The 24,083-nt window shown below is 45.0% G+C and overlaps 1 protein-coding gene across 2 annotated transcripts in view; it reads left to right on the top strand.

The window, feature by feature from the left end:
* The window catches only part of MAPKBP1 (mitogen-activated protein kinase binding protein 1), a 102,111-nt gene that overhangs the window by 10,807 nt on the left and 67,221 nt on the right, over positions 1-24,083 (top strand). For both annotated transcript variants that reach the window (XM_010580058.1, XM_010580057.1), the window contains exon 2: positions 18,999-19,090. In XM_010580058.1, coding sequence (XP_010578360.1) covers positions 18,999-19,090 — 92 coding nt within the window. The remainder of the gene's footprint in view (positions 1-18,998; positions 19,091-24,083) is intronic.

Here is a 24,083-nt window from a genome sequence, read left to right as displayed (position 1 = left end):
CCGCCCGGCCAATGGAGGCGGGGCGCTCGGGGGGGGGGGGCGCCCTGGCCCCGCCCCCGGGCGGCCGCGGCGCGCCATGTGCGCGGCGCTGTATTTACCCGCCGGCCGCGGGCGGGTGCCCGGTTTGGAAGGGGTGCTCTGGGCACCGCTCTCCCGGCGCTCTTCCCAGGGACTGTACCCTTGGGTAAGCCCGTGCCGGTTAATTTAAACACAGGCTTTGGAGAAGAACAGACAAACCAAGCTTCCAGTCTAGACAAACCCTCTGTGATATGCTGAGAGTCAGCGTTGTCTCCAGACAGCGTCTAGTCCTTTGTGGTGGAGCTCTGGTGACCAGGGTTCCAGGCTGGAAGAGAGCACCGGGTTGCCCTGGGTAATAACACTGTCCTCTGTGGTAGAGGATATGGTTGCATGAGATGCACCGGGCAGCACCCAGCTCTGCATCTCTGCTGAGGGAACTGAATTGTCTTGTTAGTTCAGGAAAATCTGCCTCTTTCTTTTGTGAAACAAAAGCATTTTACAGGGATTTTACCTGGCACTGGGGTAGCTCTGAGGTCACCAGGAATGGAGAAATACTGCTTACTGTGGAGAGTCTTGCGGTGTTCCAGTGGGAAGAAGAGAGTGCTTGCTGCGATAAGGCATTTAGTTTTGCTGTCAGTGCTTTCCAGAGATTTAAAACAATTGGGAACACTCATCACCTACTGCCTAAAGGTTTGTTGGCACGCAGCAGAAACTCTTTCTTTCTACTGGTAGTTTTTTCTGGCACTTAAGGCCTGTTGTACTGGGAGGAGCAACCCGTCCCGCCTTAGCCAGCAGCCCTGGCTGAGGAGGGGAGGAGGCTGTGTAAAGAATACTGTAACTCTGCAGGCAGAGAGGAGCTGGTATTCCTCCCCTGGGCTGTGGGGAATGGAGTTGTGGGCCTGAAGCATGTTTGTGTAGCATTTGGGATTAGTTGAGTTGGGGAGCTCTCATGCTGAGGAGATGGCAGAACTGTAAATCATCAGTGATCTATGTATGCTGCGGAAGCAGTTAGGGCAGAAGGAAGAGCCTAGAAGCAAAATCCATTATAAAATGTCAAAGTGGGTGATTTCCCTTGCTGAGGAGGGGGTCTTGTCTCTGGGCAGCAGAGGAAATGCTGCCTATGTGTTGTGGGCATCTCTCTGGAAGAGGGATTTACTTCCAGGTTTGCTGCCTGGGTTCTGTCCCGCGTCCTGCCCTCCTAGTCTAGTGTGATTTATTTTGGATGCTTTTCTCAGATCCTGTAAGTACTGTAACAGCTGACAAGCAGGATTTTGCGTTGTAGAGCATACTTAAATGCTGGGGTCTGGTTGGATGATGGTATGTTTCTATTTTTCTGTGTGTATGTTTAATAGGAAGAACATATTCTGTTCTGGTTGAGCGTATGTTACTTTTCTTAGTGTGCCTGTTAATACAGTAACTTACAACCCACTCTTTTCCCCTGCTTATAAAGTGACACTGGTATTGTGTTACAGCTGTAATGTACACAAAGTCTTGCACAACTCTTTTGTGTAACATTTTTACAGTCTTGATGACCTTGAAGGGTTTAAAAGGAAACCGAATGCAAACTCTGGCACCATTCCTGTGGGTACTTAAGTATGTGCTTAATTTTGTGTTGAGGTAGCATGAGCATGAGTAGTTCCGTTTCACCCAATGGATGCAAAGATAGGTGCTCTGTGGCCGATTGCAAGATCAGAGTCTATGTATGATGATTCATTTCATGCACATAACTGTATGTGTGTGCATGCCTTATATGTATATCATGCAGTTGTCTTTATCATGTTGTTTTGACCAGCTCAGCTGTGCATTGTCCATTAATCCATATTCCCTGGTTGTGTTGCTAACCAGTCCTGTGAGGCCTGGAACAAAGACTGTTTCTCTTTCCCTGCTTCCCATCCCCCAAATAAACAGTTAACCAAAGAAATTCCATTTTTCTTTTGTGACTCCATCATCCCCAAAATGTGGACTTGGTTTCCCCTTTTCTGCCCAGCTAGAGGCTCCCTGACAGAGCCTCCTCTGATCCAAGCAAGATGCTGACCTGACATGTTCAGGAAGGGCAGTTTCATCCCTGAAGTTACAAACAGGTTTATGCAAGGATAAAGGCAGGTTATTTATACCCCAGGACAAGAGACGCCTGTCTCTGCAGAGGTCTGAGATGGTGGTCATTAACTTTTCCACATCACATAACTGAAGATGCCAAGCCTTTTTAGATACTTCTGAAGTGTTGATTATGATTTCCTCCTCTTTAAAGTCCAGTCACATTGGATTCAGACATAAGAAAAGGCAAGATTTTTTTTTTTTAAGACACGTTAATCCTCCCTCCAGTATTTAGCTGTTGCAGAGAAAAATGTGGTGAAAGATTGTTTTAATGTATTCTGGGAAGACTGGCAGAGCTGTCTTTGCAGCCCATGAGAAGGACAATCTGGTGAAAGGCATGGTAGTTATCACCTGGTATTGGTCTACACGTGGTAGCGGGAGCACCTTCCTTTAGGAGAGGGAATGTACACTGTGTCTCCCTGTGGGCTGCTGCCTGGGGTTTGGCTCACCTGGGCTCATGTTAAAACCTAGGCCTAGCACTGGGATCAGTATGAGAGGCAGGCGCCTCTCTCATCTACATGTCATTGAGGTCCTTGCAACCAGTGCCGAGGGAAGTACATTTTGGATGTTGGTCCCTGGCTCCTGCGCCTTGCCCTTCTTGTTTCTTTTCAGTGCATCACCTTATGGGTATTGGACTAAAGTCAGGCTCATTAAAATATGGTAGCACTACTGATATTTTCAGTACAAACAGGGTTTGCAAATAGAGCTGTGTAAATCTGACTACCTTCTGTTTGTCCAGCCCTTAAGTTTATAAGATTATTTTAAAATGCAAGAGGGTACTGGCAGATGCTCTATATATTGCGTATCTGCCCTTATAGTGGCCCTGGTCACCTCTATGTGGTCTCTTGGCAGTCAGACACTGTATCTTGATGTGACAAGAGCTGGCTGTTAACTTACAGCTATAAATCTGTTGGGGCTATAGTGGAAGTCTGTCAGTGCTGTGCAGGTGGCGAGTGGCTTGCTTAGCTTCTGGGTGGATGACTTTTTTTTTTTTAAATTTTCCTAACACAGCTTGTACTTCTGCAGTGGTAGAGCCTATTCTGGTCACAGTGGAGCAGCAGAGTTAACAGCGTTTATGGGACATTCTTTCCAATTGCTGTGGTCTAAACATATGTACACCAGCATTGAGTTACTTCTGCTTGGAAATAAGCCACAGAGCTATATATAAAATACGTTTGAACTGTTGCAGTAATGTTGTTGGTATAAATAGGAGAAAGGGGTAGCACCAGGGCTTCCCTTCGTTAGAGCTAATTCAAGAAGACTTCCCGGTGCTCCGTCTGCAGTGGAAAAAGCTGGGGAAGGTGGCTGAAAGCAACAACAAAATGCCATACGGCTAGCCTTCAGGGAAGAGCATAAAGTGCGAGATACTTGGGTCTGGAACGTTGGCTTCCTGCTTGACAGGTGCTCAGCTCTTTTCTCTTGTGGTGGAACATCTGTCAGAAATCCTACAGGGTTCAGTTTGCAGCAGCCTGGTCTCCCAAAGCCACAGAGTTTGGTCTGTGGCAGTCTCTTGGTTTCTTGTGACTCCAAAATTGTTGCTGAGTTTTGTTCAACTCCTGGCAGATGTTTCCTGCTCAAGCTATTAGAGAAGTAGTCTGGGTACTTGTGAAGCTTCTAGTTGCCTTGGTCATCATGTTGTGACATATTGTAGGGAGCAGTATTTTGAAGTGACATCATTGTGTGGCTTCACAGGCGCATTGGGATGCTGCCGTCATCTTTTGAAGTGCGCATAGGACTTCTCCCAGGCAGTGCTTGTAAGCAAAACAACTTCTGCAATTTCTAAGTACCTTTCTGGTTCTTTGTTTAGTGCAAGTCTTTGCTCAGTCAGCTTGGCTGCAGTAGTGGATTGTGCCAATTTATGTGGTCCTTTCTGACACTAACAGATTTTTATCTCACCCAAAAGAAATGTAGGAAGTGACCTCTATAGAAATAGCAGAAAGTGCTGGTAAGCACTGAGCAGCCAGTTTTAGTCTTTGATTGTGGCTGGTGTTAATTCCATCTTTAAACTCTTAAGTCCTTGTTTGTCTTTGGCTAATTTGTAAACAGATCCTTCCACAATACTGTCTCCCAAGTGCTTTATTGCAGGTATCAACCTCTGATGCTCTAAGGACATGAGAGGCAAGGTTTGCAGGTAGAAGTAATGTCTTTTCTTAAACAGACTGATACAGTTAGAAGAAGAGAGGCAAGATTGTAGGCAGGTGGGAACAGTTTCAGGGTTCAGTGCTCCATGAACAATTCCCTACAATCATTCCTTTCTGCAATTTTTTTTTTTTTTTGAGTCTGAATCATCAGTTGCATTCTTAACAACTCGGATAGGCAATCAGCTCCATTTCATCCAACACCTCTTGTCTGGTCAGTGATGGGAATTGCAGCCTGGCTTCACACAGGGGTCAGTTCCTGTGCAGGGGTGACAGTAAAGCTTGTATCCAGCAGTTGCCCACTACCTAGCTGCCAGTGCACCACAGTAAGGAGTGGACACAAACTGCATAGAAGCTTTATAGCTATCTTTTTGCTGGAGGACATGAAATACAGTTTGAGCAGGGTTAGCATAGTGTTCAGTCTTACTGCTTGCCCTTCAAGTGTTTGTCTGCTTCTTATATCCTTTGTTTACACTGTAGAAATGTACTTAGGACTAGTAGTTCAGGTATTTCTGAACTACATGTGTCGCTTAAAGTTATTTCTTACCAAGACAGATTCTGCTAAATGCTTCTGAGTAAGTGAATGCGTCTAAAACTATTGACCAGAAAATCATGCATTGGGAGCATTGACTCTTTGCTGAAGACTGGAGTTCCATAATCTCTTTTTTTTGTGTTCTGCTTTTTACAGCAGCAATTTTTGCTAAGAGCTAAAATGTAAAAACAGAAGTACTTTGTGAAGTGTTGAAGGAACAGGAGTTGGTTGTGTGCCTGGATCTAGGGTTTTCTGAATTTCTAAACAAGGGCAGTAAAGAAATGGTGGTCGTTCTAATGGTTTGCTTTCTTGAAGTACGGCAGGAGCTAGGTGGTAACAAAAACAAAGGGGTTTTTAAGCCTGTGGATAAAAATTGCTTCCTCTAAGTGTGGTTTTACTTCCTCAGGTCTCACATTTGGTAATTCTACATTACCCATGCTCCTGAGACTAAACGTAGGCTAGAGGAGACCTGCTTTTCTAGTGTTACTCCCTGTTTCAGGGTTTTAAGTCACTTGGGTGGCAGCCTGCTCCCTTTTTGTTAAGTCATCTTTAACAAACTCCTCAACTAAGTCAGCTTATGTTGGACTATTCTACCTCTCATTTACAGAATTTGTTTCCTTCAGGAAAAGAAACTGAAAAGGTGCTTGGGAAAAATCACAGGAAGAAGTGATTTAAGGGCAAAGTATGTGAAGAAGGAAAGTGGGCTGAACGAATGATTTAATGAGTTTGTTTAAGATTGCTTTGTAGTTATCTTTATAACTTTTTGTGTCTCTGTGCGGTTTATTGTCTAGAGGTGGTTTCCTCTGTGTATGTGTGTAAGGGAGAGAGGATTGATGGTGTTTCTTGCTGCTGACTTGCAGGGGGAGTTATCCAGATCTTTGGGGTGCTGGGTTGTCGTGGTTTAACCCCAGCCAGCAACTAAGCGCCATGCAGTTTCTCACTCCCCCCCTCGCCCCCTCAGTGGGATGGGGGAGAAAATCGGAAAAAAGTAAAACTTGTGGGTTGAGATAAAGACAGTTTAATAGGACAGAACGGAAGAAAATAATAATAATGATGATGATAACAAAATTACAATACTACTACTATTACTACTACTAGAATTGCAATATACAAAGCAAGTGATGCGCTATGCAATTGCTCACTGCTCGCCGACTGCTGCCTCGTTAGTTCCCAAGCAGCGATCCCCCCAGGCGAACTCCCCCCAGTTTATATACTGGACATGATGTCACATGGTATGGAATACCCCTTTGGCCAGTTTGGGTCAGCTGTCCTGGCTGTGTCCCCTTCTAGTTTCTTGTGCCCCTCCAGCCTTCCTGCTGGCTGGGCATGAGAAGCTAAAAATCCTTGGCTTAGTATAAACACTACTTAGGAACAACTGAAAACATCAGTGTGTTATCAACATTATTCTCATACTAAATCCAAAACATAACACTATACCAACTGCTAGAAAGAAAATTAACTCTATCCCAGACAAAACCAGGACATGGGTCTAGGCTATAAAACTTGCAAGAAATTTTAACTGTTTGGAAAAGACTAAACCAAGTTCTGCAACCGGAATAGCTATGACTGTGAACGATGATTGCCCCTCCTTTCGTACCAGTTTGCATCTTTGAAGCAGAAAGATGGCCCAGTGGTGTGTACCTGAGTGAGCATAGGTGGGTTTGCTGGAGTTGTCCGTGCTGGTGGCTGAGCAGCAAGTGCAGTGGTGGGGACACTGCATTACTGGTGCAGGACTTTCCCGCTGTGCTGGAACAGGAGGAGGTGGCAGCAGGGTTGTTGAGGAGACAATGGAAATCAGCGCTTGTGCTGTTCTCTTAAGTTTGTTTACTCAATCTTTGGCCCACGTTCCTGTGTATCGCTTCTGGAGGACATGGTCTCCTTTCTGGCTGACAGGAGAAATCTCTTGGGTGCTCAATATGCATGTTGACTGACAGATGCGAAGAGCTGCTTAATTCTAGGATGCACGAAGGGCAGATGATGATAAAGACTCTTCTGTAAGAAGCTTATTCCTCAGGGCAGAGGGCAGGGAGGAGTGCAGGAAGGGATTGCCAAGAGCTAGGCAGTGAGCGGTGGCTGGGGGTGGGCAGGAAGCTTGGGTGGCTCCTTCTGTATATCCTGATTGGTTTGGGGAAAAAAGAAATCTTTCATGCTTTCCTTTGATTCGTTTTTAAGCATTCTTTAAAAATATTGTCCCTAGCCTCAAGCAGGAGTGAGATACAGCAATGGTGCAGCATGGTCCATGCAGTAGATAGCTGCTAGAATTCGGGAGGGAGGTGAGGTTATTCCTAGCTCTGCTGCTGATTTGTTGCACGACCACAATCAAGACATTTTACTTCAGTGTTTCTGTTTTTTTGCCACCTAGTCCTCTTGTATCTGGTTATAGATTGCAAGCTGTGTGAGAGTACATGTTGCTACCTGCTGTAAGCAGAGGAGGCCTTCATGTTTGTTGCGACTTCTTGCAAGTACTGTGAAACAAATACTAAATAGTCCAGACAATGTTTAGGGAAAGATTGAATACTAATCTTGTTACCACCTGCCTCCTTCCGTAGGGATGTTGTCTGTGTGATAAATGCTGTGTACTCACTCGGTCCTTCCTGGTGTATTTATTCCAATCTTAGCATCTTTTAAATTGCTGATAAGTGTTTTTTTAAATATAATTTAAATCAGCTTACAACAAAACCATTTTCTAATCCCCTAAGGATGCAAGTATGTACTTTCCCACATAGCATCACTGCAGTCCTAGGGAGATGCGTGCGTGGGAGGACAAGGTTCTAGTCCTGGAGTGGTTCAGCTGTTACAGGCAGGAGCCTTCAGGCACCGGGAGAGGTGAGCTTTCTGAACTCCTGTGGCAGGGACAGATACCTGCTCTGTGTAAAGAATCTGGGCATAAAAAAGCAAGGCTTTTACATACAGCGAGTCTCTTTAAATCTTTCCTGGGGACTTAAATACACTACTCACAGCTGTCCCCTTCTCCAAAAAACCTGTGTGGTTGCCTTCGTGGCAGTGAGGACTGGGTGGGTAGGGACAGGATCTAGAGACACAATTTAGAAGTGGGAGTCGATGACTTTTAGGATGGAACTGCTGTGCAAATGTGGTGGTGGTGAAGGATAAAAATAGATTGATTTGGCATGGGGTGTTATGCGTGAATAAAGAAATCACAAATGAATTATGAGTGTCACCTCAGGCAGGCTGATCAAAAGGCTTTTCTTCATCCTGCACTGCTCTAGCTTGTATGTTTCTACTCTTGGACTCAAGATCGACCACCAAGTTCCCCCTCCAAGCCTTGTCAAACAGTGCACTGATCCGTTTATACCAAAAGTAAGCCCCAGTGAGAAGAAATGAAGGGGAAGGGAATTGTAACATGGTGCTTTTCTTGAAGCAGAGATGTGGCTTTCCTTCTCTGGTTCCCCTTGGCAGGGTTAGCTGTGGGGAAGGCTTTCTGCGCCCTCTCTTGCAGTCTGTCTTGCCTGTGTCCAAGTTTAGTTTGAATGTCCGCGTTGTTTATAGAGTTCAGCAGGAGATGATTTAGGATGGAGCTCCTCACCACGGCGGTATCAGTATTAGAAATGCTGTGTTATGGCCCGTGTGTTTGACTTCTCCAGAGTCAGGAGTTATGCAGAGCTGCCACGGTTTCCTTGGAGTGGATGCCCATCTCTGACGCGAAGCTGTGGACTTTTAACCATCAGCTATTTGTATTTAGGAGCAGGCCCAGCGTGGGGCCAGGGCTGTGGGGAGGGACTTTGACAGAGTCACAGAGGGAGCAGCCTTGCCAGCCCATGCCCACGTCCCCGTTTGGCTCTTTTCCTTTTTCTTGTCACTTGCTTCTCATGAGTGCTAAAGCCTGGGCGAAACAGAGGGGAAGGAGCCTTTCCTATCTAGGAAGTGATGATTAATGATGATAAACAGTGACCCTTAACGCCAAGAGAACCGTTTGTTCCTGCTTGATTTCAAACCCTTATATGAGTAACTGAAACGCTGCCCAAGGGAGCTGTATTTACTTTTTTTTTTTTTTTTTTTTTTACTTCTACTCACTGAAGCACTTTCTTTGCCTATATTCAGTCCCTGTGCATGGATTTGGAGGAGACCAATATATAACACTGCCAGAAAGTCAAAAGTTGCTTCCTTTGATCTCCACTGTTGGGACAGATTGATAGGGGAGCATTGTAAGTCCTCACTTGTACCTAATCCTCTTACAGATAGTTTTCCATGCAGGGGAAGGTGAATTGGTTTCTTTTTCTACTACGAAGAAAAAAAATCATTGGACAAATTGCCTATGTGGGAGGGCAAAAGCACCCCCAACATAAAGTCTGCTTTCTTGCCTGCTCTCCTTCCTTGTGAAAAAGTGATGCACATCTGCAAATTGGAAAAATCTGTTCCTTGTAAAAAAGTGATCCTGCACAATTCCAGGTACCGAGAGCTCAAGGAACGGCTTCTTTGATGCCTGCCCACACAGGATGTGTCTCTCTGCTGTGTCCTGTAGGGCTAGCCTGCCTGTGGAGCTGGTCAGATTGACTCCATGTGCAGATGCTTAGTCTGGAATAAATCAGGATTGACTCTTTATGTGCCAGCTAACCTGTAGCCTGTTTGATGTCACTTTTTCTTTTTTAAAAACATACATTCACCGCACAATCTTCACAAACATCGCTTACATCAACAAAAAGAATTCCCCGCACCAAAGTCAAAATAGCATTATCACAACACTGACAAAGGTGGACAATTTACATGCACTCCACCCCTTGTCCCTTCACCACATTTGTATCTCTGAAGCTCAGATATTCTGAAAGTTTTGTGAAATCTCATGAAAATCTGAGTTGGGGCTGCTTTTACAGTGAGAATGATGACTGAATGGGAGAAGGAGGAGAAGTTGCTGCTTGCCATGTGTCTAGCAAGGGTTGATAAGGTTACATGTGCCTCTCCTCACCCCTGCAGTATTTTAGAAGAAACTGGACCTTGGTGTGGGGGTGGGGAAGAGAAAATTGGTGTTAAGTGAAGAAACAGAAGGTAATTATTTAATGATGGCTAGGTCATGCTGCAGAAGCTGGTAGGAAATTAACCCTCTATATATCCTCTTTTGCAGGCCACAGGGACACTTGCAGATGTGTGCTGCTGTCAGTTCTGAGTTCCCTCACTATGGTTCCTGGTAGAGGTGCTTTTAATAGCCTCCCACCCACTTCCCTGGGGCTATGCAATGATATTTATGGCCTCCCTGGGACTGCCTTACTCCAGGTGCATGAAGAAGGCAGCAGCGTGCAGATTCAGCACGTAGCCCTTGACAGCTGGGGCTGATGGGTCAGGAATGCAGTCCTGACAGCTGGAATCGGACTGAAAGCAGCTAGCGTGGTGGGGAGGCCAGGAGGGGAGAGCAGGCAAGAGAGGCTGTGTGGAGAGATGGACAAACGCACGCATGCTGTGTGCAGGCGCGTGTGGAAAGACAGCCTGCAGGCACCCTGGGTTGCTCATGTTCCCTTTCTTCCACCTCCGTCCCTGTTTTGTTCCTTGTTCTCTCAACTGCCTGGATAATTTTTAATAGATGTGTGCACACCCCTGTGCAACCATTGTAGTGACACCTGGCAGAGCCATTAGAGCTGAGGCTCAGCATTTCCATCAGAACACCCCCCCCCCCCCCCCCCCAATCCCACCTCTGCCTTTTTGCAGGTTTACAAACGTAATGCTTCCCATAACTCAGTGATTCAAAACCTTTGGGCAAGTCGGTTTCTACCCTTGCCACTCTTATGCCAAGGTGCGTCATTCATAATTTGTCTTGTGGGAGATTGTTCCCTGATATTCTTAAAGTGGTTATCTTGAAATCAAATTGCCTAGAATTGGCAACTGCTTGTTGCAGATGATGATGTTCCGGTCAGGTGTTTGGGGTTTTTTTGTTTTAAATTGGTTAAAATGTGAGGCCTTGTTCAGTGGTCAGACATAGCTCTGAAGCCTTTCAGCCCACGAATGCTGCTTCAAATTGAGCATTGGCTGGAAACACCTTGAAATGTTGCAACAAGTCTGGGTGGTGGATTGCATGAAACAAACCAGTTTGATGGTCTTGGAGTAGTTCCTAGAGGGTCAGTTAGGCAATTGGTATGAGTCTGCAATGATGGCAGTGAATAAGGCTTGTGAGATACTGTGAGAGACATGGAGACTGCTCTGTCAAGGCAGAGATTCTGAATTGATCATGTGTTGGAGCTTGGCTTACTACTGTTGCTTTTGCAGGTGGAATATTTCCAGTCTCCAGGTTTGTCAAGACAGTACTCTTTGCTAGCACTGGATGCTGAGGTACAGAAGGCTCAGGCGGGAGAGGAGGGAGAGGATAGAAAAGCCTTTTTAAGAAAAAATTATTAAAAAAAATTTTAACAAGTGCATATTCTTTGTGCACATACAAAAACAAGGGGAGGCATTGGGTAGGTGAGGGACGGAAACCAACTGTGGAGCTGAGTGGTTTTGTTGTTTGTGTGCTCTTCTAAGTCAAACATCCCCTGCAGTTAATTCCATCCACCCGTCTTCAGCCCTCCCCCTGCCAGACGAACAACAAAAACCCCAACTCCTGAAAAAACAAACAGGCAGAGGAACCTGGGCGAAAGCCAGACCTTTGCATGTCAAGCTCAAGTGCAAAATGAGTATTTCATAGCTTTGTTATAAAGCCCTGAAATGAAGGCTTTGAAAGCCCCTTAAGTAGAATAGTATACTGTAATTAGTGTTCTGTGTTTAATGTGCCAAACGAAGCACAGCAGAGCTAAATGTAAAACTTCAAGCCTTTGTTTTTCTGCAGCAGTAACAGGAGATCAGACAGCATGTTCAGACGGTGGATTAGAGCCTACAACTCGTGTGCTGGTCCCTGGAGGTTAAACGTGCTTTTTTTGCAGTGAGGCTCAGGGGCAGCAGGAGAGATGTACAAACAGGGCCAGCTGTGAAATTTGGTGGTCTCTATCAGATTTCACTTATGTAAGAAGCAGACAGCTATTTCTTAAATGCTGATGCTGACACTGTACAGCTACGATGCGTTTTCACGTATTGGATGCCAGAGTGCATTGATAGGACTTTGCTGTGTTGCAGCACAGAAAGAGTTGGAGTGGGCAGCAGTGCAGAAAACTCTGGGAGCAGAATATAGGGAGACAGACGTGAAAACCACAGTGCTGTTATGAAACTCCAACTGATGTTGGAGCTCCCTGTGTCAGTGTATTGCTGGCACTGAAGAGTATTGGGGTCTCAAGTCGAGCCATAGAAGCACTATTTTTAAGGCAAAAGAACAGATGATTATGTAGCCACTCCTCAGACAGGATGGTAACTGATTACTTGATATGCTAGGGAAGGCTTTCCAAAGTAACCCTCATGGGTTATGTATCTCTGGGATTTCTGTGTCCACGGCTTTCTTAGGAGCGTGTGCCTTTGCACATACATTATTAATATGACCACATGCAGGCAGGAGAGGGATGAGGGCAGGCATATTGTGCAGTGGATGATAGATGAACTCTGATGGATGTTGTCTTTTCATGCTGACTTTATGCTGCTAGTTAATTAAATGGATTCAAACGTTAACTGTGTTAGACACAGGCCCATGGGAAGGCCTTTAAAATAGAACTTATCTGCGTGTGGACTTTTATTGAAGTAGCCATTCTTCTACAGAGTGGAATAATTTTGCTGCAAGAACTCCCTCTGAGGATGCTCTTGTTCATGAATAAGTGCTCACAAAGGCATGGAGAGGAAGGGGGAAGTTGAAATCAAACTGTTGATTCAATAATAGGATTTCCCTTTGCATAGGGGAGCAGAGAGGAGACAATGGGGGATAAGTTTCTGAGTGCAAAGCAGCAGGAGTTCTTATCCATGACTTTGAGCAGGGTGACCTCCTTGCTGCTGCCTGTAACTGATCTTAGATGTCAAAAAGGCAGATCGAGTGTAGGTTATTAATGGGAAAAAAGGAATGGAGAACAAAACGGAAGACTCTATTATTCTGCTCTGTAAACAGTTGCTGTGACCACACCTTGAAAGCTGTATGTAGTCTTGGTGTTTCCTTTTCATCTCAGGAAGGATATAGTGGACCTGGAAGGTGGTTCACAGAAGAGCATCAGAACTGATCAAAGATATGAAATGAGTTTCAGGAGAGCCATAAACTGAGTAAGTGAAGACTCTTGTACTTGGAACACAGATTATTTGGGGTGATAGCATAGCTCCTTACAAAATCATGAGCCACCTAAAGATGGTAAGTGGGGATTGACTATTCACTCTCTCTTCCTGTACGAGAACTAGGGCACATCAAATGAAACTAATAGAAGTGAGGTTTAAAACAAGCAATGAAAGATGGTCCTTCTTGCAACATATATCAGACCGGTGGAGTTTCTTGCTAAAAGATGTTGTGAATGCTAAGCTTTTATAGACATAGTGGGTAAGTTCCTGGTAGAGAACTCTACTGAAATAGATTAAAAACTGCGAATATCTGTTTTGAGACTGGGAGATTGACAGGAGCTGAGAGAATCAAATTTGCTTTCCCTACTCTTAAACTTTACCCATGTATTTGTTTATGATACTGTTTTTCCTGACTTTTCTCCTTCACTTATGGCTGCAAAGGGAAACAGGACTGAGGGCTAGATAGCAGTGTCTGATCCAAGATGGCCAACCTCATGAAGTCTGGAACAGATACATCTGCTTGCTGGACATGGTTTTCCCAGGCTGTAGTCTCCTGCCTAATGCTGTAGGTACTGGGACAGATGGGCAGCCCTCTACAGTAACACCAGTTTTCTCCCCTCAGTGGTCCTTTTGAGCACTGGAGAGTTGCATGTGTCCTCTCAAATGGTTTGCTGCTTTATTTCCATGCTTAAATAAATTGTGTTTTTAGAGAATGATGAGCATTTGGGCCCAGAAGAGAACGTGGATAGTATTAGAAGGCAGGAAGTGAGGTGATCAAGTCAGAAAACTTTAATTTCTTAAGTATATGAGTATGGGGAAGAGGGGCTGAAATACTACTGAACACCTACTTAGTCTTTTGCTGGCCTGGGGAGGATGGTGAGGTGAGTAGCAGCATCATTCAGCCTTACAGTTGCAACTCTTAGAGGGATGCCTGGTATTAAAAATGGCTTTCTCCTGAAATTTTCTTCTCCTCTCGTTCTTTAAGATGAAGCCAGACTGCAGAAGTCTCCTGCTCTTACCAAGCAGGCACAGACATAGGAGCTCCTACCCAGCAGCGGTGGCTCAGTAGTAAAACAGCACAGCTGTAGGGAGAGCACCTGTGAGCTCAGGTCAGGCAGGACTGTCACTGGGACTAGGTTGTCCCCTTTGGCACCCATTTTGGTGGAAGTTATTCCTGTGCTGGGTGTGTTTACTACTGCTTTCTAGCAGCATGTTACCTAGATGTGCAGGCCACAGTGCCTCCTGTACCTCGTGTGTGGCTTTGTAGTGTGGATGGTCCCAAAGGGATGCAAACGATGGGAAGGAGGAAAGTGTTTGCAGGGGGTTGAAGTTGGGCTGATCCTTCAAGGATCTCTGTGTTGTCCTTTTAGCATGTGGAAACAATTGCTCGTGGTATCTTCCTCAAAACAACAGAAAGAGCTCACGCAAGTACGAAACTCCCTCTCTGAGAGCTGGGAGCAGCTAGTCGTGCATCTCGTTTCCTGAAAATACAAACAAGGCTGGCAGGGGCTGTTTAGACCAGCCTTCCCGAAAGGATTATCTGCACCTCAGTAGTAAGGCAGAGGTGGCATGGCTTTGTCGTGCAAGCGTGGGCTTTCCCCTCGTGCTGCGTGGAACCGTGCCCGAGAGGAGCAAGGGCTGCTCTCAGATGTGCCCATTGACTTCCAGGCGGGACTGGGCTGCAGCAAGGCCCCTCTCCCTGGGAAGGCCTGGCTGCCATGATTACCTGTCAGTACTTCAAGTCCTGCAATTCAGGACTCTGCTGGTCTTGTCCTACCAGATGTGGGAACTGTCTGATGGTCTTGGGATCTGATGTGGAAGGAGCAGGGTAAGTGATCTGCTTAGGCACTAAAATTTCTTTACACGTCTGTGCAACTCTGAGCAGCCAAATTTAGATTTAAGCCTGTAAAACAGGTGAATATCAGGTTTTGCAAGACAGGTGTTAGCTGCACAGCTGAATCTGTTTTTGGTGCCTAAGAGTGTGTATTGAGCCTCCAAATTTGAAAAAAAGTTGACCTTAAAAGAATGGAGATGGGGTGGTTACAGTTAGCATAGTGGCAACGCAAAGGGAGCTGCAGAAGCACGTTGCGTGTGGATCGATTCGATAACACTCGCAAATCACGTAGAGAACCTTGACTGAAAGTGCCAAATACTATTAATAGAAGCCTCAAGATGAAGTAACAAATGTGCATAGCCGGTCTCCTCTCTGCGCCTCTAATTTAGGCGCACAAAATGACAGGTTTAATCTTGCAGTTGTTCCCAGGCTTGGATGAGGGTGGTGAGGTGGCCCATTGATTGCATGTGAAGGCCTGAGCAAGCAGTGACATGTCTGACGACTGTGGGAAGCAAACTGGACCAACGTGGGAGCCACTGGTAACAAACATGGTGCCTCAGATCTGGAGGGGGACTCTCCAGGTCCAGTGGTTAGCTCAGATCAGACTTGGAAAGGTGTGTCAGGGAATTTGTTTCTGATTCAGATGTGCTGAAGCACCACCTGGGAGACAGGGCAGTGGTTATGGCTGTGTAGGACTGGGAGACTGCACTTGCCACGTAAGGAAGTGGGTTCCTACCTTGCTGTAAGTCGTAACTTCAGAAATGGGGTGATGGCAGACCTGCATCAACAAATTTGCCCTTTGCTGACAAATCTTAATTCCAGATTAGGAAGTTAAAGTTGGTGTACTTCTGCCCTAATTAAATATATTTATAATTACTTTGTTTTAGCTGGCAAGTTGAGAGGAATCCAGTTTATATTGCGTTGTTGCCTATTGTTTTTTCTCTGAAATGTTTTTCATTCTTCTGTCAAGTTTTGTGACAAGTGACTGACTATCTCTTGCCCTAATGTCACCTAGTTTGGAGGTTGGTCATGGGGATAAAGCTGTGGTGTATTGTGGGCAGGGTGGTGGGAGTGGAGCTTGCAAGTGTCAAAATTTGTGCGTACACCTTTTTGAAGCAAGTTGTTTTTAATACTCAAGGATTATCATGTGGAGGTGTTGTAAGAGCATCCATTGGGTAGGCTCATGGGGTTGCCCTTCAGATTCTTTACATTAGGAAGGTTTTAAATCTGAGACTAGGAGCAAAAGAGGGGGAGTCTTTTTCAGAAAGTTGGTTATGAGTCTCTGGACACAGGTATCTGTTTCTATGGCACTAGGTCTATCAATACCAGTGGTATGGCCTTGATAGTTGTTGTCTTTTTCTAATGGAACGAGTGATCTGTTGGAGGCCAGAAGATGCTCAGCAGTAGCAGAAAAATTGGAGCCAAAGACTAAGCTACTCCTTTTGTGTCAAGCTGTGTGCAGACCATAGGAGAAAGGTAGACTTTCCACCTCCTGGCATTGCACAAATAGTCTACCGGCAGAGCAGCATGGGGCCTCCACAGGCACTAGAGTGAGAGAGGAAGCTGGAGCAAGCGTGACATTTTGCTGTTGGTGGGGTGAGGGTGCCAAGGTAAGTCAGTGCTCTTGTTCGGCTTATTTCCCTCTTAGAGACTAGGAAGGGGGGGATTTTTCCACACTGAGTACAGGGTGGGTTTTGGAGGTGCAGCTGGATTGATCTAGTTGCCAGTGAAAGGGGACAGTTTTCTTTTCCCTGGCTTTGAGCATCCTGTGGCTTCACCAGACTGGCAAACAGAGAAGAAAAACTACAACATGTTTTTCTGCTGGTTTTCCCTGCTGGTCAGGCAATTGCCATGCCAGTGCTGGTGTGAGGAAAATGGTGGGGGGGTATCACTGGGCTGAGTGGGATGAGGAAGGAACTGTCTCCTCCAGAGCAGGCAGCTGTGAGATCGGCTCAGCTCTGGCGTAAGACTGCACACTGAGAGGCTTGATATACATCCTTGCAGAGCAAAAATTTACCTATTGGTGAAAGTAGGTTGCTGAATTGCTGCTGAATAGCTGCATAGCCAAGGTCAAGTAGTGCCTTTTAGGGTAGTTGCAATTACAGCCAGCCTGAGCTAAAGCCTGTGCTGAGCAGCGTAAGCACAGCATTGCTAAATTGATGTTTGCTGACAACATCAAGTAATTGGTGCCTTATCTAGATTGGAGCACTTGAATGGCACATGTCTCTTCCACTTCCTCCTTCACTGTCAAGAATGCAGTTTCTATAGGAATTTAAACCTCTCTTAGTTTGATGGGTTGGGAACTGCTGATACGAGCTAGAATGTCAGCAGTAGAAGCATTGAGTTCTTCTTTCTGTGCATTTGTGAGGCTGCTTTAAAAATAAATGTGTTCTGAAGTATTGTCATTGAACCTGGAAGCGTGGATATCCTCCTAGCCTCCCTCACTCCTCCTCCCCGCCCCCCCAACATTTTTGTTCCAGCTTAATGTTGGAACAAAACTATTTCCTTTCGTTACCGGTGGATTCGTAAATGGATTTTTAATTGTACGTTCTTATACTAAACAAAAATCCAGTGGATTTTTGTAAAAGCCATGTTGCCAGAGATACTAATTTTGCTAGGGAAGGGGACAATTTGGTGTCCTCTCATACTGTCTCAAAGTATCTGGGGTATATTATTACTAAAAGGGAAAAAAAGACAAAGTTGTTCCAGTGACTGGGATATGAAATCTTCCACATTCCATGTCACTGGTTTGAAGGCAGGCCAAATTTGAACTAGTTAAAGCATGGATGGCTCACTTTAAGTGGTGGCACCTCAGCCCTGCTTTACCTGTTGAAGCAAGGTGGTTCTCTGTGTGGGGTTACTTCTGTCACTGTCTCTAGTAACCTGGGCCATGAGCTCAGTGACACCTTGTTTCTTCACCGTATAGCTGAACTCCTCAGGTCTGGTAAGCTGTGTGGTCAGGGTGGCGTGGGGAACCTGTCCTGCCCCTGCCTTTTGTGCACCATGTTGGTATAAATACAAGATGTTCGTTTTCAGGGCAGCTATTAAAGATAGTAGTAATTATTACAATAGTAACTTCTTATGCCACGTCCATGCCCTTAAGGCGTTAACCAGATACAACTTAGATGATGATAATTAAAAACAGAAGACCGTGACCCATTAAAATCCATGAGTTTGGCAGGGACAGCATAGCTGAGGAGGAATGTACGCATCAAATATATAATATATAAAATCAAGCTGTGCAAATGTAAAGGAAAGAGAATAATTTTGTGTCGGTCAAAACAACCCCAGGGCTGAGAACTGGTTTGTGCTCAGAGGTTGAGTACTTTCACGCCCCAGACCAAATTTTGTGCAGTGTAATCCCACTGCAACCTTTTGCTTTGGGGTAATTGCGAAATTCTGATGCTTTCTCTGCCAAGGAGTGCTCCCCAAAGTATTGTGTCATGTCTGTCTGTCCCCCTCCTTTCCCCTTTTGTTTTTGCTTTTCCCGGCTTCTTGCCACAGAGGCATGGCTATGAATCTTTGTACCTTCCAAGTAGCTCTTCCCAGCTGCATTTCTTTTATTTTCCTAAAAATAGTTGAGGGAGATTTGCTCAGGGGACAAAGCAAGCATTTTGGGTTATGGTCTCTTGCATGGGTCATTGGTATGCGGGCTTGTGAACCCGGTCATGTAAGCTGTTCTGTCTCTTGAGATTCCTGGGGAGGGATGCCCTGGTCCACTGGATGTGATTTCCAATTCAAGCAATGTGGGACAAAATTGAGTATTCAGTTCCTAGAAATACAAGGCTGGGACCAGGCTGAACCACCTGCCACTGGATGGAGGAAATAAAGAGAATGGGTCAACCTGGAAACAATTTTTGGGAAAGAGCTCTGAAGAAACTGGTTTGCTGCTCTTGCTGGGAAGATGGGAATCGCTGGGCGGTGAATGTGCATTCCAGCTTCTCACCAATACTGTCTGCTGCTTGCAATCCTCTGTCTTTGCAATGCTTTGCAATGCTCTGGCATAGACAAAGTAATCAGTGGATTGATAACTCCTCTGTACCCCAGCAGTATTTTACTGTGCTTATGTTGAAAACTGAGTAGGGTTGCTTCTGTACCTGGGTGCTTGTCAGTGAATTTTAAGGTTTTGTGATTTGGGAATCACATTTTAAGGTGATTCTTCTCAGTGCCAGCGTGAACCAGACGATCAGCATCTGTGTATGGGTCCATTTGAACTGCACTCTTATTTCATATTACTTCTTGTTTTGTTTTTCACATGCACTAGGTGACTTTGGAGAAGGTGTTGGGGATAACTGTGTCAGGAGGCAGAGGATTAGCCTGCGACCCCAGAACTGGCCTCGTTGCTTATCCGGCAGGGTGAGTCACTAACCACATTCTTCAAAGCTAAGATAAACCAGGACTGATGTATCAGTGTAAAGATTCAGGGCGTTTCTGCTATGGTCTTCTATAGGGAGGCTATTTACCATTGTTTAGTCTTTTAACACCAGAGAATGATGAGACTCAGCACTGTTAGTGTAACTGGCAAGGGAGAGGGATTGCATTTTACCTGTCCAGTTTCAATGGGATCCCTTTTAATAGAACCCCTCTTCCTCTTCTTTCTCTAAGCTGGGTGTTAAATTGTGGGCTTTTTTAACCATGCTCTGTAGTGTGGTGAACTTGCACATAACTCCATGCGATGCTCAAGCCAGCAAGTACCTAACGGAGCAGGTGATGAATTGACAAAAGCCTGAATTGACAATGAATTGACAAAAGCCTTCTTGTATATACCCTGCAATTTATGACTTACTGTGTTCCTCATCCAAATGCAGAGAAAGATTTCAGGCTGACAGCCCCTTGCATGTGGGTTCTCTGGAGTGCAACACCTCTGTCAACTGCAGTCTAAGTCCAAATAGAGATATCCAGAAGGAGACTGGTGGACAGCAAAAGAGTTACCTAGAGGGAGATAGCTGTGGGCTGGAGAGGTGGCTTTGTGAGTTGCATGTTTAGCAAAATCATAGACATCTGGGCCCAGATCCTGATCTTGCTGAAGGTAGAGCTCACCCAAAGGCACGTGTCCATGGAGGAGCAGAGCATGTCATTGTTGCTAATCTGTGGGATGGGACTTGTCTGAAAGAATGAAGCCCCTGAAAATTTTTGAAGGGACTGTGAAAGAGGCAGGTAGAAGTCTCATAACAGATGGTATTTTGAAAAGCTGGGGAGGAAAAACATTATACCCTGCTAGTGGAAGTGTGGCTGTTGAGATGAGATATATGTATGACTTAGATGAAAAGATGATACTGTAGTGGGAATAGATTGGGAAGACAGAAGAGTGACTCTTCAGGAAAAGCCTTCACTGACTAATGAGCACTATGTGGGGATACTCCAAGTGGCTGGGTTGCAGAAGTCCATATGAGGTTGGCTCTTCCTCTCACCTAGTTTATTCTGCTGGTCAGCAAGCTAAAGGAGAAGAGGAAGGGCAGTATCTCCAAGACATGAAGGACATCTCTTAAGACATGAAAGCTGGAATTAGAAGAAGGGAACTTTCACAACAATTGTAGGTGACATTTGCAAGTGTACAAGAAACAGGCTAGCAACGCTTAACGATTCTGCATTTGTGGCCAAAATGAGAGATGGGGTCAGTAAAACTGGCTAGAAATTTTTGCCCATCCTGGTGATATCCTAGTTCACAGAATCACAGAATCGTTGTGGTTGGGAGGAACCTCTTGAGATCACCTAGACCAACCCCCATGCTCAAGCAAGGTCACCTAGAGCCGGTTGCCCAGGACCATGGCCAGGCAGCTTTTGAATATCTCCAAAGATGGAGACTCCACAGCCTCTCTGGGCAGCATGTTCCAGTGTTTGACTACTCTCACAGTAACAAAACAAAACAAAAGTGGAGTGTTTGGGTTTTTTTCTTTTCTTTTTCATTTGTGTTCAAATGGAATTTCCTGTGTTTTAATTTCTGCCCATTGCCTCTTTTTTTCTGTCAGTGGGCAGTCTGTTAAACTGCAGGCAATTTGAGATCCACATCTGCACTTGACTGCATCCATTATGCTTGAACTCTCTGGAGCCAGGCAAATATATTCCAGTGTGTGTTGCCTCTTCCTCTGCATCTTTTCTGACACTGAATATGTTCACACTTGAAGAGGGCAAGGAGAGAGAGAAAACAAGAGTAGTAAACAGATGTTTTGGGATCTTGCATAGCTAAAGATAGATTAGTTTTGTTACTAGCAATGTCCTCTGATGAGCTTGTGCATGCCTAACATTGATTTAATCAAGCATGAGGACACCTGGGGATTCTTTTGGGTAATTAAAAGGTTATGTGGTTCCTTAGGGCTTTACAGGGGAGTTCCTGTTCTTACTTGTTGGTGGTAGCATCTCGTGGCCTGGACAGGAAACCTATGGAATATACCAGGTGTGTGTTGTAACAGTTTAATGGCTTGCTGCTGTTGTGCCACAGCTGGCCTGTTTCGTGATGCTGTTGTGATTTGCTGTAGTCAAGACAATCTCTAACAAAACTAATGTTAGTTAAGGAGTCAAAACATGAGAAGGGGTACTGGTACAGACCTTACTAAGTTGATGCAAGTTCAGTTTGTTGTTGTTGGGTTTTGTTTGGTTTTTTTTCCTCCATTCTCATTTCCAGTGAATTTCTCTTGATTTGCAAGAATCCTGGCATTTCTGGTACATTGATGTTATTTTGTTTATTTTTGTTTCTATTTGAATATACTGGACACCCAAGCTTCTTACATGAGGCTGATGTAGCAGACTGGGTATGGCTCATGCACAGTTGCTTCATGACCTGTCCATGCAACTTGGACATCTTTAGGTGTGCTCCAGGTACTCCAGTGATTTCCTCAGCCCTTGGCTCATCTACTGAGGCTTTGCAATCCTGACGTGCAGATGCTTTGCTCCTCCAGTCTGTCCTACCCCTAAAAGCTGAATTTGTGTAACAACTCTATATTTTCCTAAGAACACTTTCAACATACCTAGATTCATTTGGTTAAGATCAAAACAGTTGCCCCAGGCACCCTGACTTCATCCACACCAGGCATATGAATGCATATGTGAATGAGAACTTGTGCATGAGAAGCTTTGGCATTCTTTGAGCAGAATCTTAACTCTGGTCTCTGGTTTGCCTAAAGTAATTTTCTGTATTTTCTCTTTCCTGGGGTTTCTGGATTTCCTGAGAAGTTTCTGAATCTCCTGAAAGAAGCAGTTCCTAATGCAACCCGAGTTCATTCCAACTCCACAGTGGTGCCAAAGAGCTGAGGGTTACGTTATTATTTTCCTTCCTTCTCACTGGCTTTTGAACCTTTTATCCTTTCTCTTCTTTGATCCTAATGAGGCTTTCGCTCTGGCAGTGTGTGATAGCAGCTGTGCTGACCCTGGTATTGTTTTGGTGGGATGCTTGTGTTATAGGAGGCTTTTTTTTTCATGTGCTGTCATAAAGGCTAGAGGCACTGAGTGCTGCAGATATTCTAGGCCACTACTTTCTTATAAGGGTGTTGTCTTGGGAGATAAGACAACATAGGAGAGAAAATTACATCCTCTCTGAAGGTCTTACATCTGCTGCCTGCACTTGCCTGCTCTTATGCTGGCAAGTGAAATAAAGCAAAGTTGCTGTTAGGGTTATGCAGTGAGTAACAAAGTTGGTCTTGTGTGAGGAGTGGGGGGGAAACAGAAATGTACTGAATTTTTTACTTCTTGTGGCAGGACTGGTGCTATGTCCTCCTTTTCTTTCAGGTGTTTTTTTTTCCTCCTTTGCTTGTTCCCTGCTCTTCTCTCATTGTGGTTTTTTTTCTCTCTCTTTTTTTTTTTTTTTCAGTAGCTAGTTGAGGTTCTGTTTCCTAGAAACAAGAAGGGAAACAAAGCTAAAAAAATCCTCTGAGGATGACTAGCATTAAAAAAGGAAAAATAAAAAGTGGGGGGGAAACGTCTATCGATTTTAAATTCTAGACCAGCTGCTCAGATAGCCTGAGTCAGCTTATCTGGTTTTGGGGTTGTGTTTGCTGTTGTTTTTTAAGCCTTGTAGGTTGGTATGACTGACTGATTTATTTTCCTCCTCTTCATTCTTCTTTCCTTTGCTCTCAGTTGGTCATGATAGCTGGTTGGGAACCTTGTCTTCATGTGAGGCACATGCCTGCTTGGGGGAGCAGCCTGTGCTTTTTCCTCCATAGGAGCCAGAAAGTAAGGCTTTGTGCTGTTCAGTGTGTGTGATGTCTTTTAAATGCTATTCTCTTATGTTCTGGTCACCTTAAGCCTCTCTCTAGCTCTGCTCATCAATTCCCAGCCATTCTGATAGAAGTCAGGGTTTTTTCACATTAGTGTCCCTTCCTGCGGAAATTGGTATTTGATACATAGCATATGTAATGAGTTGATCGGCCTCAGCTTGCATATTCTTCCCCCCATCTTCAGCTCTCTAGCTTAGCTCTTTACATACAGCAACTCCTGCTGAAGGCAGACATGGGTTTAATATAGTGAATCTTCTCTGAGACATAGTGAAATGAGTTTCTTTGGGTTTCTCTCAGAAATTAATGTAGCCAGCACAGACACAGTCCCCTGGCTAGCTCTGTGTGTGCGCAGTACATCTGCTGAACCAATGATTTGGATGCCCCCATATTCTGTACCATTTCAGAATGAATCACCCTTGTTTGTAGATGGGAAGGGAGGGACAGTAACAGAAGGAGTTATACGATCAAAGTTAAGATGAAGATATTAAGTCTTTTCTCCTGCTGCTTTTTGCCTCAAGATCTTCTTGAAGACTTAGACATGTTCTTGCTTCAGCTTTATCACCTCGAGGTTTTTTTGAGGTAGGACAACTAATGCTCAGAAGTGAATAATGGTATGATGTGTTCAAAATCAGAAAACTGCACAGCTGTCTGGGTCAAATTTTATTTTACTGCTACTGTGCCATGCATATTGGACATAAGTGCAGCAGCCTCTTGTGTGCCAACCTGCACTGCAGCAGGATCGAGCCACAGTCGCCTCTTCTTGTTTCACTGTCTCCCCCTGTTCCACCCCTTGTCCTTGGCTGGTTTGCAGTATTGAGTGGAAGCCTCTTAACTCTGTCAGCCCTTCTGATTCATGCCCCTCCTGGCACCCTGTCCACGGATCCAGTGTGAGGTCCTGCACTGACAGGGCAGTGACCAGCAAAGGGAGGAAGGGGAGGAGCACAGTGGGAAATGAGTGAATCTGTTTTAATCCAGCCAGGAGTCTGCTCAGCACGTGTGGAGCTGTCTCACATAACTGAGTGGTAAATCCCACTGGAGGCTGAAAGAATGAGGATTTTTCTTTTCCAGAAGTGGTTGTTGGTTTGCTCCCAAATACTTCTTTCCAGTTCTAGTAGATAGGCTGTAAGGCTAAGTGGTTT

This window comes from Haliaeetus leucocephalus, unplaced genomic scaffold (genome assembly GCF_000737465.1).
Source record: "Haliaeetus leucocephalus isolate CR32 unplaced genomic scaffold, Haliaeetus_leucocephalus-4.0 Scaffold696, whole genome shotgun sequence".
Classification (NCBI taxonomy): Eukaryota; Metazoa; Chordata; class Aves; order Accipitriformes; family Accipitridae; genus Haliaeetus; species Haliaeetus leucocephalus.
Note: the sequence above shows the minus strand (reverse complement) of the source record. Positions and strands in the feature narration are given on the sequence as shown.